Source organism: Lepidochelys kempii, chromosome 15 (assembly GCF_965140265.1).
Source record: "Lepidochelys kempii isolate rLepKem1 chromosome 15, rLepKem1.hap2, whole genome shotgun sequence".
In the NCBI taxonomy this organism is placed as follows: Eukaryota; Metazoa; Chordata; order Testudines; family Cheloniidae; genus Lepidochelys; species Lepidochelys kempii.
This window is the reverse complement of record NC_133270.1, coordinates 29,284,561-29,301,714: the sequence shown is the minus strand read 5'-3', so window position 1 is coordinate 29,301,714 and position 17,154 is coordinate 29,284,561. Positions and strand designations below refer to the sequence as shown.

The 17,154-nt window shown below is 44.6% G+C and overlaps 1 protein-coding gene across 7 annotated transcripts in view; it reads right to left on the bottom strand.

The window, feature by feature from the left end:
* Nucleotides 1–16,010, bottom strand: part of ACACB (acetyl-CoA carboxylase beta) — an 80,503-nt gene extending 64,493 nt beyond the window's left edge. For 3 of the 7 annotated variants that reach the window (XM_073313686.1, XM_073313688.1, XM_073313689.1), the window contains exons 1-2: nt 15,969–16,010; nt 2,876–3,543 (exon numbers count right to left, since the gene is read on the bottom strand). In XM_073313686.1, the coding sequence (XP_073169787.1) occupies nt 2,876–3,534 (659 nt within the window). In that variant the 5' untranslated portion in view covers nt 3,535–3,543; nt 15,969–16,010. The remainder of the gene's footprint in view (nt 1–2,875; nt 3,544–15,968) is intronic. The other 4 variants (XR_012155175.1, XM_073313687.1, XM_073313682.1 and 1 more) reach the window with 3 other exon arrangements.
* Between the last annotated feature and the right edge of the window lie 1,144 nt (nt 16,011–17,154).

Below are 17,154 nucleotides of genomic sequence, written 5' to 3'. Positions count from 1 at the left end.
CAAATAATGTTGGAAATTTCTGAATTAAATATTACTTTTGGTGTAGTCCAAAGACAGGGAATAACACAGTTAAGTTGCACAGTACAAGGCTGTATTTCTACCTGAGTTTAAAAGGGCAAAAAAGTTTAAATTATTCCTGCCCAAATCTCCCTAAGTGATGCTGGTAGGAGAGTATAAAGGTCTCCTACCCCCGACAGCACATTGCAAATTTATTTAGAATAATTACTGAAAATAGTTCCTTAAAATTCCATAATGCTCAGTTGGGACTAGACTTTCAGAACACGTAGGCATGATGCATATTAACACAACTGTGTACCAATCTAAAAAAAAAGTTAGGAACTGCAGGGGGAAATGGCTAACTAGGCACATTTCAGAGTGATAGCCATGTTTGCCACTTTTACAGATCCAGACTAAGAGTCCTGTGGCACCTTATAGACTAACAGATGTATTGGAGCATCCAACGAAGTGGGTATTCACACACAAAAGCTTATATTCCAATATGTCTGTTAGTCTATAAGGTGCCACAGGACTCTTTGCCGCTTTTCTAGGCACATTTGTATATGTATAACACACACAACTTCCAGGTGTGGTGTTCTGTCCCATCTAGTGGCACCAAGACCACTTAGAGAGAGTTAAATGAGTCTGCTCTACAGCCTTAGCTAAGAGCCAGTTGGCTTTTAGCTCACGCGGAAGAGGCTCATGTACGGAGGTCCCAGGTTAGATCCTGCTCACCACTGACCAGGGTCTGGCGGCATTACATATGCAATCACCATATTTGCACATGAAGTTGCCATTAACTGTGCACTCATTCTGTGTGCTTAATGTGTCTAAAAATCATGCTGATACGTCATCCAAATAAAATTGCAGTTACTGAGCAAAACAAATACACCATACAGATTTCAGAGTAGCAGCCATGTTAGTCTGTATTCGCAAAAAGAAAAGGTGTACTTGTGGCACCTTAGAGACTAAGTCCTTTTCTTTTTACACCATACAGATAAACTCTAAGGTAAGTGTAACATACATGATGATGTTCCCCTCTATCAAATATGGTCTTATCCTCCCACCAGTGAGAGAAATTCTGCTCTTAGTTACCTCCATGCAAAGCCACTAGTGAGGCTAGCATGAGGGTAACTGACAGCAAATTTTTGGCCCATGTGGTGACTATTGGCAGTGACAAGGTAGCAACGTTTGCACATACCAACAGATGGCGTACTTGGAGAGAGAAAAAACAACCACCACCTCACAACAAGCACACAAGGGAAAAACCAAAATGAAAGAAAAAGCAGGGGAGAAAAAGAAGTGATCTGATTTTAACTTTAGTGACTGTGTTTAAAGGGGCACATCCAATGGACCAAAAAAAAAAAAGCACATTTACATCTGATATTTTTAAACAGACAATAAATACCTGTTATAACAACCTTGGAAAGATTAGAAGAAAAAAAATCTATGTTTTGCAACGTTTCCTTTGTGCTTTTGACAGAACTTTGTGTATAGTCACTTTCTTCTCTCCTTTGCACAGTCAGCGCACATACACGATTGTAAAACTACAAAGGTTGGCAGGGCAACTCAGGGTCAAGCTGATTTATCAAATTACATCCCCCATCACAGTCCAAGGGTTAAAATACACCTTGTATTATTTCTCTCATTTTACGTTCCTTAATTCAGCTGAAATCTTTTCCTCTTGACATGTAAGAGCAAGAACTAGGATGACCTCTCTAGTTGCTGCATCCAAGCTGCAACTCTCTAATCAAACAAAAGTCCCCTCTTCAGACAAAAGTCACAGAAGTGCTCATTGGCAAGAGCGGGCTGACACTGGTGAAGTGTAGCTGCTTGGCTGGGACACTGTCTGAGCATGAATAAGGTGCTTTCAGAACTGTTCAGGCACCTCTGCTCCCATGACACGTATGCAACACATGCAGAGAGGAGAAAACTCTCTGCACAGACACTGAACACAGTTCTTGGGGCTACACCACCTCAAACAGCTGCACTGAGTTTATTATTTTATATCCATTTTGAAGCCAAATCAGCAACATACTGTGCATGGTGGCATTTAGTTCAAAGTAGAGATGGGTCTGAGAAGCAACATGTGCATCAGGATCACAGCTAGGGGCCTCTTTAGATCAAGGATCCGGATCCAGGCCCATTTCTAATTCAAACAGGGGTACTAAATACTCCTACATGCTCACCTGAAAGCCCCCTCAAAACCCCAACTATATGTACACCTAAAGGCTTATCATGAAGGGGTCAAGTTTGGGCAGACTACACTCTGCAGTTTCATATCCCATTATTAATCCCTCACCTGCCCAGTCCACTTAGTAATAGATTTAATGCATCAGCAAGTTGGACATTGCAATGTTGTAATATACATAAATAGCCTCTCCAAGCATAACCTTGCAAATCTGCACTAGTGACCAGGACAACTGTTAGGAATCACTGACAATTGCAAATTATTGAGTGAGGCCCCAATTTCACAAAGAATAGCACACGCGCTGCTGCAAAGTGTAGCTCAGGTTTAGATTTAAAAAGTTTGCAACAGCGCTGGCTCTTCTTTTAAACCTTGGCTAAGATGCGGGCAGGGACTGCCTGATGTTTGGGGGCAAAATTCTAAAATGCACAGACCAGCGAAGTGTGGATTAGCGAGGTTCTACTCAAACTCCAGCACCCGACTTGTGTTAACAGAAAATAAAACATTTCTTTTTAAAAACAAAATTTCATTAAAAGAAAAAGAGCAATTTTCAGTAAAATGGGAGTGGGGTGGGATTTGGGGGGTAATTTTTAATTTTATACACCGACTCCTACTTCCCACATTCCCCCTCACTTATTTACAAATAGCTTTGAGCAAAAGAAGCTGGAAATAAATCTCAGGGCTCTTTACCTCATGGTTGTGGAAGAAGATCCAGTCTCTGACAGTGATATTAGCGAAAAGGACTCAAAAGAGGAGGAGGAACCAACGCTCACCAGGCTACTTCTGCTAGTGACTTTAAAGGATCCAGATACCAGCTCATCATCAGACGAGTTATCTTCAAAAGAGCCCAGGACAAATTTTGCCATTGCTTGCCTTTTGAGCTGTACCTGAGTGTTGTCTATAAACTGCTCCTGGTTTCCTCTGGAGATGGACTTCTTTAGCTTCATCTGCTGCTTTGATGAAGGAAGCGCAACTTGATATAAAGGCCCTGTTAAACTGTTTTCTGGAACATCTTGTACCGGCTCTGACACGTCAGGGGAAGAAGGGAGATTTGGAAGTTTGTGTTGCCAAAGCGTACTTGCTGCTTGCTGAAAGGCATCCACGAACACTTGTCCAGAGGTCAGTGAAGTCTGAGCAGGCCCTGTGGACTGGAGTGCTGGTACAGCCCTCTCCTGCAGTTGGCATGTTGATCCTTTTGAAGGTTGCTCTTCGTCTTCAGAGGCTGCTGGCAGCTCTGGACTGGATCTCTCAGTCTCTGAATTTAACTGGTTAATGGGCTGAGAATTTGCCATTTCGATCCAAACAAACCATAGCAAAATCAGACAGGACAACAGGGCCAGCAGTACCATTCAGAACCCCTAGAAGAAGAAGAAATGCATATGTATAGAAGTCACAATCTATTCAGCTAATGCTAACAGGCTGCAAGTGGACTGGGACTGCCTTATTCTAACAGAGAAAGACTGGTTGGATTCCAAATGCTACCACAGGATCAAACAACACTGTAAAACTTTTGTGGTCACAGCTGATGTCAAGACGACCAATATGTATCCTCCCAGAGCACTAGGAATTGTATTATAGCAGTAAGGATAGAAATCAGATCCCCCTTGCTCCAAAACCACAGACCCTTGCTCCTCGAGCCAGCACTATTCTCTGTTAGCTGTTTGTTAGTGGTGTATGTTAGATTAACAGAACGAAACGCAGCCGCCAGCAGCCAGACCTTGCAGACCTCCCTCCTATCACCCCTGTGCACACAGATCCTGTGAAAAATAATAACAGAAGCATAATGCTGGTTAAGAGATCTTCAGTTATATTTCTAACACCCAAAGAACATTCAATACCAAAAGCAGCCAGCTACCTTATCTTTTATCCACAAAATCCTTCTGACAAATCTCTTTGCTTGGTCCTTCATTCAGCACTGCAATGTACTTACAGGCAATAGCTAAACTGAAGACACTGTTACGGCACAAGCTATTTTTACTTCCTAAAAACAGAACCTTGGCAAGAGCTGACTGGTACTATGCATTGAGCTTCTCCTAGATATGCCTAATAGACTAATACAAGTCAACAGCCTGGCTTTTCCCCACAGAAGCGTGACAGTCGAATAAGTTTACGAGACTTATGGAAGCAGCAAATGTGCATTCACTTTGACATCAAATCCTAAGCCAACACCCCCAGTTGTGGGCTATTATGAAAGATCATCTACAAGGACTTTGGTGTAGCCACATTTAGAAAGGGACACAGTCATGTTGGATGGGAAAAATATAAAATCACATTTGTCCCTGAAAACTGGGAGTCCCCTAGTCACTAGCGCCATCCAAGATCACTAGAACTGAAAGACGTTAGCAGAAAAATTATTTCCCTCTAGGTTTTTTTAAGCTTGTTCATTTTGTGTACTTGATAGAACCTTGTGCAAAGTCAATTTTCCCTGCAATGTCGGTTTCCTCTTGGCTGAAAAGATCCATATAAACATCAGAGGAAGAGATCGTAACTTAAAAGAAAAATCCTCTGTCACGGGACAATGGTCTCCCACTGCTGTCTAATGTCAAAGACTCTATTACGCTGAGTGTTGGGGCAAAGCTGATGTGGTTTATTTTTAAAACAGGACACACCGATCCTGTAAAAATATTCTGTGACAGCCAATGACTGGTGCCTGGTCCACCGTGCTGCTGACAAGTTAGCACACTAGGAAGGAACACAGTGTCTAGTGGACATTACAGGGATGGGCTCAGAGCTCTCTAGTCCAGCAGGACAATTTATAGTAATTACCTATTAACAAGATCTGCCCTGCAAGTTAGCATTGTTATTACTGTTAACTATCTGTACTGTGGTAGCACCTGGATGCCCCAGGTGAGATTAGAGCCCATTGTGCTGAGCACTGTACAAACACATGGAGAGAGATGGTCCCTGCCCCGAAAAGTTCACAAACCAAAAAGACAATACAGACAAAGGGTGGGAAAGAAACCAAGGGCCCAGAGAGATGAAGTGACTTGCCCAGGGTCATATAGCAGGTCAGTGGCAGCTATGGAAAAAGAAGTTGAACTCTACGTTAGGCCCAAATCCACTGGACCTTGCTGTTGCTCATCCTCGCAATTTTGCATTCACAGATGAGAAGGCAACAGACAAGGGTTAATCCTGGAAATACTTATTTCAATAGGACAGCAAGGCTCCACACAGACGTCACCACACGAAAGGACTAAAATCTGTATATTAAAGTGCTTATTGGCAGGTTATTCTGTTATGGAGTTTCTGGTAACATCCTCTGCAGCATTTGGTGTTGCCCCTGGAGGAGGAGACCAGACTCCGGACTAGATGAACTACTGCTCTGATCTGGGAAGGCTACTCCTATGTTTCTATCAAACCAGGAGGTTTTCTGTAAAGGGTAATCAAACTAAAATGGAAAAATCCAGACACAAAACAAGGGCCCTGCCAATCTCTGAAGGTTGCTGCCCCAGACCAGGATCACTTTCACATACGATGTATGCAGACGACAGAATAAGGAATCCTTGGATTTGCACCTCAAGACTAAGTAGTACATTTCCTTATCTGTGTTAGGTAGCAAAAAGACCATACCCCACAAAATACACCAGAACCCAGCTAGCTGATAGTACGGTCTCCCACAGTCTCTTCAGTTCTCCTCCTAAGCCTGCCTGGCTTGGTTTCCTGCCTGTGCTGAACGGATACCCCTCTCTTCCCATGCAAACATGCTCCTCTCTGCCTGCTGACACTAAATCCAAAAGAAAGACACATGGCACACAAGTGGCACAAAGAAAACCTCATGCCCTTATTTTATGTAAGCTTCATTCTTCATGTCCCATTCCCTTTCCCCTGCTTTTTTATCCCTGCCCCCCGCTTTTCCCATGCCCAACTAAGGGCCCAACCCCATGAGGTGCCAAGCACCCTCCAGCCCCATGGACGTCACTAAGGGAGGCAGGAGTTCAGCTCCTCCCACGATGGAGCTGTCTTGAGGCAGGGGTATCATCTCCAAAGTGTCAGGCCCACCAGGGGTGCTGCTGAAAAAGCAACAATTCCCTTGTTGCTTTACTTTTCAAAACTGAGCAGAAACAAACAGGAGTGAGGTCTGGGAGAAACGCAGGCCCTGCTCCTATCAACACATGGGCATGTGCTCAACTCTACTCTGAGAGCTCTGAAGTGTAGGATTCCACAGGGCACCATCCTGCCAGCCCTCCCATTCAACGTGTGTATGGGGCGGGTAGGAGGCCTGGGCTGCAGTGTTGTCAGTAGGCTCATGACTCCCAGCTGTCTGTCTTTACCCCATCTGCAGGGGCACTAGAACAATTTTGACAGTGAAAGCCACAACAAAACTGTAACCCTACATGTGACGGGAGCCACGCATTCAGTTGCTATTATTACTTTAAGCCACAGGTGCTGCCGCATCCCTAGCGCCCCTGCTTGTCTGACTTGGACAACGCAGTTCAGCACCTCAGCAAGCATCTACTTGAGACTGGGGGATGGATGAGGGCAAGCTGGCTGAAGCTTAACTCAGACAAAACGGAGTTAATGGTGGTGGGCTAGGGGAAGCAGCCAGAGAAGATGGCAGAGGTAATCTCAGTCCTTTAGACTGAGGGAGCATGTCCATCATGAGTTACTAGGGTTCACAACTTCGGAGTGATTTTAGACCCTGACTTGCTGTTTGATGGCCATATCACAGCAGGAATCCAACCAGCTTTTTACCACCTGGCTAGGAGGTTGTGACCTTTCCTTTTGGATACTGACCTTGCCACTGTCACCCATGCCTTTGTTACCTCAAAATTAGACTACGGCAATGCACTCTACATGGGGCTAAGCAGCATCAGAATCATTTGGACACGAAGTCAGTACAGTCTGCTCCTGTTGAGACACCACTGCATGTGTCACCAGTGCTCCTGGATCAGCACTGGCTGCCCATCCATCTTCAGATGGACTTTAAGGTGTTGTTTATGACCTATAGAGCCCTAAATGGCCTGGACAAACCTACCTGAGCAACCACCCCTCTCCCCAGGCCAGGCTGCGATAGCTATGGTCTGCAGCGTTGCTAGAGCCATATTGGTCCCGAGATACTAGAGACACAAGGTGGGCGAGATAATATCTTTTATTGGACCAGCTTCTGTTGGTGAGAGAGATAACCTTTCGACAGAACTCTTTTTCAGGGCTGGGAAAGGTACTCAAGAGTGCCACAGCTAACTACAAAGTGGAACAAATTGTTTTGCATAAGTAGTTAACACATGTAATAAGGGAACACTCACAGCTGTGGTTAGCAGGGACACTTGAGCTGGATCTCTCTCGCTCCAAAAGAGAAGGAGAAGTAGATTGCCAGCTACCCTACAAGGGCTCCAGGAGTCTGGAACTTCTCCCCCATTTGGTCCAATGTAGCCCAAATTTGGTGACCTTCTGCGCATGCTGGCTAAAGCCACCTGTTTGGTTGGTTTTTGGAGAGGGCAGCAGGCATGCTGTTCCCAACAATGAAGGGGTAGAAAGGCATTTCTATACATCAGTGGTTCCCGAACTTGTTCCGCCATTTGTGCACGGAAAGCCCCTGACGGGCTGGGCCGGTTTGTTTACCTGCCGCGTCTGCAGGTTCGGCCGATCGCAGCTCCCACTGGCTGCAGTTTGCTGCTCCAGGCCAGTGGGAGCTGCTGGAAACGGTGTGGGCCGAGGGACATACTGGCCACCGCTTCCAGCAGCTTCCATTGGCCTGGAGCAGTGAAACGCGGCCAGTGGGAGCTGCGATCAGCCGAACCTGCAGATGCGGCAGGTAAACAAACCGGCCCGGCCCGCCAGGGGCTTTCCCTGCACAAGCAGCGGAACAAGTTTGGGAATCACTGCTATACATGATTGTCTAGCTGAGTTTTTGTTGAAATCATTATTTTAATGGTGCTGAGATATTACTGGATTATTGATGATGTCTTATGGCACTTAGAGCCTTGGATTCTTTTTATCTAAAGCTAAATAAATAAATTCCATGAGTAGTCTCACTATTTCAGTAGCAACAGTAAGCATGTACACAAGCATTTGCAGGATCTGGACCTTAAGGGGCAGAAAACAAATGCACCCATTGTAACAGCTAGAAGACCATTACAATCAACAGCTGAAAAAACATACCAATGCAACATTTAGGATGTCACTTTAAAAGTAAGCAGTTTTTATATTCAGACCTGGGCTTTCAAAACTCTACATAGCATTTAAAACATTCAGTATTTGATCTTTAAACAGCTTTTGTAAGAGTTCAGAGTAACATAATCCATTTAAATAAGGTCAGGTTTCAGAGTAGCAGCCGTGTTAGTCTGTATGCGCAAAAAGAAAAGGAGGACTTGTGGCACCTTAGAGACTAACCAATTTATTTGAGCATAAGCTTTCATGAGCTACAGCATCCGATGAAGTAAGCTGTAGCTCACAAAACCTTGTGCTCAAATAAATTTGTTAGTCTCCAATGTGCCACAAGCCCTCCTTTTCTTTTTAAATAAGGTCGTAATTTATACTGCTCAGTTTAGATCCAAGTAAGGAACATCCAGCCCCATTATCAGTTCTTCTTCATGACCATAGGATTCCAAGAAGCCAGATACAACCCACACTGGCAAACAATCACATTATCTCCCTGCACAGATCTGCTTCTATTTCCACATAAGCTATATTAATTTTTAAATAGCAATATTAGTTCCATTACAATTAAGCCACTTACCATCCTATCTGGTCTCTGGATCTTCACACATGCCCTTTGTTTCATGACTGCCAGACTCTGCTTTCAGCATTACACAGTTCTTGAAGACTAAATATTTATTGTACCTTGTCAGGCTACTGAACTAGAGGTTGAGCATCGGAGACTGTATTTGGCAGTGGAGACTGTGATGAACATAAATTTTAGATTATAACCAATCCCGGCTGTACAAAAGAAGCTTATTAGCATTTAACCAACTGAAGAGAGTTAATAATCCTCTGGTAAGAATGACAGACAGTGCAGCAATATATATACTTAGGCACTTGCTATGCTTCCTAACACAAAGCTTACCTTAACGGATTCCCAATTTTCCATGGTTTGTTTGAAATTCAAAGCCAGGCTAGATATCTAAGTATCTCCAGAACTAGAATGATCTGAAAACATGCAACAGAAAACCCAAACTACTTTCGTAATGCATGGCCCACACCGAACAGCCCATCTGACCAAAGCCATATGCACATAGAGGATTATTTTGGTAACTTTCCCATGGCTGCTGGTATTTCCAATCATCAGAGGCCTTATGGGGTTAAAGACACCAAATGTCACCTGCGTTCTTTGCATGGTTTCACATTTCATACAGTTTCCCTAAATTAAATTGCTCATCTTACTTGCGACATTGATATTAAATAAAATCCCTTCAGTCGTTCTGCTTGAGAAACTTTTACCGAAACCACGTTTAAAAAAAAAAAAAAAGGCCAACAACGACTCCACATCAAGCATGTGGAGAGCAGCTACAAGTTATTCTGTCGCATACCAAAATGGGATTAGATTTATATGGGACAAAGGTCACCCAGTGATGCAAAATGAACAACTGCTTAATGCTGTGTGCTCAGCACAAACATTTTTTGTGTCAGCCTGCTCTAAAATTATATAAACAAATAAGGGGAGATTGATCCATTGTGGAAAGTTTTAATTAAAAACACACACACAAAAGTCCTGAAAATAAGTAAAACTGGCACTGTGCATAAAATCATTTGTAGCTAACCTATGGCAGAGTACAGCAGAATTAAAAGCTGAAGATATCTAATTCTTTTAATGATTAACATTTAATTAAAATTATAAGACCAAGACCTATGTTTGGTCTTATTTTTGTGTGTGCATATGGGTCTATTTACTATTGTTCCAGGAGAAGTCAGATCAGGTCATGAACTGATTTCAATTTGGATTCTGCATCGAGCCATCTAGAGTTATTGGTAGGTGTAGCATATTAAAAAGACAACATACGTGTAAAAGGTCCACTTCCAGTAAACAAAAGGAGTTTCTTTTGCATGGCTATTAACCCAAGATTTTTCTGCCTTCATTTACTCAGAGCGCTAACACTGTCCAATCCAAAAGCTCCCACCTCATTTTTTTTGTTTTATAGATTAATTGACTTCACATTAAAAAAATTATTTGATCAAAGCCCATAGTTCTGTGGGAGAAATTAGTTGGTTACTAATCATGCAAGGCTTCTACACAAATATATATACTACAATTTATAAAGCTGAAGTAGGTTTCTTATTCTTGGTATCAGCCCCTTATTTGTGGTTCCCAGTTCCTTACTCAAAGTCCAAAATTATTTAAAAATGCATTAATGTAGGATTAAATTTTTAGAAAAGGTCACCAAATTAATGATTGAATGTGATAAAAATTATAATTACAGATTACTTAATTATTTATTAAATAACCAAATAAGGAGCTGGGTTTTGACTGGCTGTTTGTGAGAAAATGAGTTTTGAATGACCCCAAGCGACACATCCTTGTGACTGACAGACTGTTCTGAAGGTGCCAGGACATGCCACTCCCCCACCCGAATCTTCATTCTTGAGCAATATGCTGCCACATGTCACACCCCCATCCCAATCGGGCAAAGGAGGAGGGTTTTGACTGACCTACTGACTGGGACAAAAGGAGTCTCAGGTCACCCTAAGTGACATGTCTCCACAACCAGTGAATAAGTCTTTCCCTGAACTAAAGCTGTGCTCCTGTGCAATCGCCTGCCAAATAGCACACCCCCACCCCACTTCCATTCTGAATAAGGAACCAGAGTTTGACAGTAGGACCATTCTGACCTAGCTGAGGCATGGAACTCCCTGACTTGAAACATTTTCTTTGTGAAAAACTGTGGTCCTTGTCACAAGTCCTTCTCACCCTCCAGATGCACAGACATCCTTTAGCGGGGCAAAAGGAGAGGTTCAGAGGATGAAGCTGTGCATCCTATGCTTGCAGGGAGAGGGACTTAGCAAGTGTTGCGTTGTTCCATCTGTTTATTCTCCACAGAATGTTGTGTGCACCCCCGGCTTTGGGCCCCTGAACTGACCAGCTGAGTCAGGTTTGTTTGTGTCTCAAAGAGAGCTTTGTTGCTGGGACCCTTCGAACAGAACCAGTGTTTGAAGTCTCTAAGTGGTTATTCCCTCCCTGTTTCCAAGGAAGGAAGCTGAGCAGTGAGGCTTGTATACAAGCCAATTGCCAGGTCAACAGGAGTGGCAGACAGGCTGTTCCTGTTGTAGGTATGGCTCTGCACCAGAGGTAGCAGATATGGATGATGAAAGAACAAACTGCTGCGACCTGCTTTGAATGTACTATGTTCTCCTTTCTGCTGGAAGACAGAATAGATTTCTAGTATAGAAAATGCAAGCTGGGAACCTTCCTGGAGGAGAAGACGTGGTCTGGAAGCATGAGTTGCCACATTGTGCAGCAGCCAAGAAAACAAAGACTTGGACAACCAGATTTGGAAATCATGGTCACAGACACCACAAGGGAAGGGATCATCAATAAGGGAATTAGTGAGAGTACAAACTAAAGAAGTGGACAGGTGATTTGAGACCAAGAAGGGAGAGAGCCAGGAGACATTCAACTCAACTAGAAGTATCACAGAATCATAGAATGTCAGGCTGGAAAGGACTACTGCATCCACTTCTGGTGTCCACATTTTAAAAAAGGATGTTGAAAAATTGGAGAGAGCACAGAAAAGAGTCACAGAAATGGTTCGAGGGCTGGAGGAAATGCTTTATAGTGACAGATTTACAGAGGTCAATCTGCGTAGCTTATCAAAAAGAAGATTTGATTAAAGTGTGTAAGTACCTTCATGTGGACAAAGAGCAGGCACCAAAGGGCTTTTCATCTAGCAGAGAAAGGCAGAACAAGAACCAATGGCTGGAAGCTGAAGCCAGACAAAGTCAAGTTAGAAATTAGGCACAAATCTTTAACAGTGAGGGTGATTAACCATTGTAACAGACTACCAAGGGGAGTGATGAATTCTTCGTCTCTTGAGGTCTCCAAATCAAGTGGATGCCATTCTAGAAGAACAATGCGGAGTCTGGTGGCACCTTAAAGACTAACAGATTTACTTGGGCATAAGCTTTCGTGGGTAAAAAAACCCCACAAAAAGTGAAGAAGTGGGTTTTTTTACCTACGAAAGCTTATGCCCAAATAATTCTGTTAGTCTTTAAGGTGCCACCGGACTCCTTGTTGTTTTTGTGGATACAGACTAACTTGGCTACCCCTCTGATACTTGGCATTATAGAAGACATATTTTAGTCAAACAGAAGCTGTTTTGAGCCCAGCAACAAGGGTAACGACTGGATGAAATTTGCTGGTAACATACAGGAAGTCAGACTAGATGGTCCCCTCTGGCCTGAAAATCTCTCAGTCTATGAAACCCCATTACTGGTCCTTTTGCACACACAACTTTGTCGAAGTTTTCCTCTCCACTTGGAAGTTTAGTGCAGTAGCTGGTTGTGTACAGACCATAAAAGCCTCCTTATGGAGAAGCAGACAGCACCACATTATGCAGCAATTCTACGCAGAAATTTATGAAGAAACTTCCCTTCTATGCAAAACAGGGTCTCAGCATGCAAATCCTTCGGAATGCTTAAATATAGGGGTCACCGGTGATCAGCACCAACAACTGCTCAGGTAAATTTTTTTTATTATAATAAATGACTTCTTTGCTTATTTTATAATTTCATAGTCAAAGTAAACAAGTGCAATGGATTGCATCAACTGAGTACATGTCATTTCATTAATCGTGATCCCTGCATCTTTCTGTGCATCACAGGAAATAAACTGAAAGAAAACAAGATGCATTTTGGTGGAATCCTCTTAAAGTAATGACCTGCCTCTTTTAACCACCACTCACTGACTATTCAGACAAAAATGACATGCCCCCAACCCCCAAAAAATCCTTCATCTGTCCTCTCTGTAGCTCTTTTACATGCAACTTGAATAAATCATTAATATTTAAAATAATGTTTTAAATATTGCTTAGTTCAACAGAAGTCATCAAAATTATTTGCATAAACAACAGAGTTTATTAAAGCAAAGCTGTTGTCATTATAGGTACAAAGTTGTTGAGATAACATACAACACCAGGAAGCATTTTGTATGTTTCCACATGCTTAATCAAATTTAAGGCTGGCATTTCTACGATGGAATTAAAAAGGAAAGGTGGTGATATTCTAGCCACCAAAAAGAGTTATCCAAATTCTGTTAAAGTGCACTAAGACACATCGGTGTTGTACAAATCTCAGAGCAATACTAAAGACACTAGCAGGTTCAGTAATTGTAGTATATAAGAATATGGTAGTATTCATTTAAGTAGTTTGTGAGCACTCTTGTGGTACTCCGTTTTCTATGTTTTAGAAGCCATCAGAAACCACTCAGAGCAGCAGTGTGCATTCAACTAGGCCTTGTATTTTTGCATAGAGTTAGTAAACATGATTATTGGGGAGTCAATGGTGCCCAAGCAGTGTCCCCCTTATTATTTTTGTTACATAATGAGCACAAGACACAACACTGACCATAAGCCATGTGTTTATATCTGTCACACAATTAAACACGGTTCTATCAGTTTAGCCAGTTTTCCTGTCCTTAACTCATGTAACAACAAACCAAAAGTTCCCATAGACTTCATTTCTAACCACCATACAATTTCTGTGAAAACATTACAACTGCATTTGCATCAAATTTGCCAAATACTGCTTTTGTTGATTTTTTTACATGCATATTGCATACTGCATTTTTCTTGTTAGTTAAGACGCAAAATAAAAATTGGGGTAATACATTTGTCAGACCAGAAATAAAAGTTCACCTCTGGGAGTGGCATATCCCCAGCTCTTCATAACAAAATAATGGTCGTAGTGATGTGTCACTTGGGTTAACCTGAAGCTTTTTTGTCACATACAATCTGTCAAAACCCAGTTCCTTATTCAAGTCCTGTGTACAAAATGGAAGTGGGGTGGGCACATCATAGCTCACTCCACACTGTTCAAGAACAAAGCTTTGGGTCAGCAAGTGAATGTCCCAGTGTTATGCTGATCCTACTACTATACAAGCTCCTTCACAACAATCTGACAGACATGGGGACACCTCACTTGGGGTGACCTGAGACACATTTTGGCACATACAGTCAGTCAAAACCCAGCTCCTTATTCAAGTCTTGTGTAAAATATAGAAGAAAGGTGGAGGCATGCTGCTCAAGAACGAAGCTTCAGGTGAACAAGTGCCATGTCCTTGCTCCTTCAGAAAAGTCTGTCGGTCACAGGGACACATTACTTCAGGTGACCCAAAACGTAGTTTGTCATTTACAGCCAATCAAAAGCCAGCTCCTTACTGGATTTTTAATCAATAAATAATTAATTAATTACAAACTGAATTTTTATCTGATTCAATCTTATTAATTTGATGAAATTGCTAAAAATTTAATCTTACACTGATGTATTTGTAAATTTTAATTTGTAATTTTGGCCTTTGAATAAGGGGCTGAACCATGGATAAGGAGCCAACTTCAGCTTCTTGTGCAATTTTTCACTGCACTTTTGGGATTCCAAACTCTCCCTCTAGTGGTTAATTTACTATGGTACCTGACAGCTGTTGCTTTCTTTTGGGACAGAAATAGCCTGCTGTCTGGAAAGAAAAGTTTGTAACACACAGCAGGGAGGTCTAATCTTCTTGGGAGCTGAATTTCCATTAATGTTTCTCTGTTTATCTCAGGATGTGATAAGGAGAAATAAATCCTCACAACGTCATTACCTTTCTAAGCAAGGAAAATAAACTGTAGCTAATCAAAGGCTTTTAACAAGGTACGAAGGACAAAATCTTGTTTTAGATCACAGAGGAGAGAGAGTCCGAAGGTATCATCCTAATCCTTGTTTAAGCCACATTATCAAAACCACAAGTCCCTGAAGAGAGGCCCAGGATTAGAGGAGCAGGACTGTGATGCAAACTAGGCCGGAGATACATTTTCAGAGCTGGAAGGGAGTACAAGCCACTGCTCCTAGGACTCTCACCACTCAGTTCACCCACCCTTCTACCAAAAAAAAAAAAAAAAAAAAGAATAAATCAAGCTTGGTATGTCAGTGGGGAAGTTAAACAATAAACGCTCTTCCATAACCCCTAAGCGAGGAGTGACAGATCACAGTGCAAGTAACAGGCAAGAAAACCCTGAAGTTATCTTGTTCAAAGACCCGTGGCCAGGGCGGAGAGGTTCCTGCTGCCTTGCTTTCCTCTCACAAAATCAGTGCCTCACCGCTCTCTGAACTCCCCCCTTTTGTCGCGCTGCGCACTTAGGGGTTAACTCTGGACAGCCTGGCTCACAAGCCCACCGGTGACAGCGGGTTGCATATTAATCCAGCCTTGCCCCAGAAAGCCCACGGTGAAGGGAGCTCCCTGGCCTCTAGCTTCGTGCCTCCCCCGGGTGCGGTGCATTGCCCTCCCCGCGCCGGGGTCCCTCGGGGGGCTTTGGAAATAAAACTGAAACACCAGACACGTCCAGCAGCAGCAGCCACCAACCCGCCTGGTTCTCCCTGGGGCTCACCCCGCGCTGGCCATGGGGCAGGTCCCGGTTTCAAAGGAAATGGGGAGTACGGGGGGGGGGGGGGGGCTGGAACAGTGTGGGTAGTGGGGGGGCGGGGAGCCCCCGAGATGTAAACCCTGCATGTGATGGAAACCGCGTCAGGCCGAGGTGGGGGGGGGGCAGCAGCAGCTCTGGGGGAGCAGCTCTGAGAAGCAGGGGGCTTGGCAGGTCCCTGGCCAACGACCGCTCGGCGGACCCCCCTCAGGCCGCGCAGGGAGGCCTTGGGCCTGGCTCACCTGCCCGGGGAAGGCGCCTGCGGCGGCGGCGGCGGCTGCGTGCCGGGGCCAGACCCGCCCCCCCGGGGTGAGGGTAGCACGGGGCGGGGGAGTAGCGGCAGCCCGCGCCCCACCCTGCCCGCGGGGCCTGGGGAGGACGCGCCGCCCGGGGGGACCCCGCAGCGGGGGCAGCGCCCCGCGCCTGGGAGGAGGCCAGGCCGCACCTCACAAGCGGCCGGCTGCCATGGCAACCGAGGCCGGGCTCCCGGGGGGGGGAGCTCGGGGCTCAGCCCGCGGCTCTTGCCCGGCGGCGCCCCGGGCAGCAAAGCGGCTCCGCTCGGGCCTGGCCCGGGGCGCGGTTTTGTTTGCGGCCGGTCCCCGCGGCCGTGCGCGGAGTTCGCGTTTGCAAAGGCCCAGCGCGGAAAGGCCCGGGGCTGTGAGCGTGCCTACGGCCCCCTCGCACCTCCGGGAGATGCGGCCCCGCGTGTGCCCCGTGCGGCTCCCTGCCGGCGCTTGCCGCGTCTCCGTGAGGCCAGCACGGCGCTGGGGAGTTCAGGCACAACGGCTACCCCGGAGGTGTGAAAACAAGTCTAGACACTCGGATCCAAGTCTGTTTGCATTTCGTTTTGAGCCCAGATCACTCCGATACGCTCGGGGCTTTCCTCCTAAGGTCTCAGAGCTCTTTATAAAAGGAAAGGCAAACCTAGAGCATTGCAAGGCTACGTCTATGTTTGACACGCTAGCCCGTTTGCAGAGTAACCAGCTCCATGCCTCCTCCAAGCCTGGAGCTGCTGGAAATTCCAACCACAGTAAGAGTATATAAAACACTGGAAATAGTTCCACTGGAATTGTACAAATGCCCCTACACCAGACTTAAGGCCAGGGGGCCACGTTGTGTAGTCTAATATTCTCCAGTAGGGGCCCTAGGGAATGTTGCCTAGGGACTGCTGAATGGACTAAGAGAATGGCCTAATTATTGAAGGATACTATCGAGGCCCATTTTGGTGAAAGGTGTAAACCTTGCACATGTAAAGCGTTCTGCAGAAGGAAACAAGTGATAATGGTCTTTGACTAACAGCCGTGTTAGTCTGTATTCCCAAAAAGAAAAGGAGGACTTGTGGCACCCTAGAGACTAACCAATTTATTTGAGCATAAGCTTTCCTAAGCTACAGCTCACTGCATCCAATGTAGCTCACGAAAGCTTATG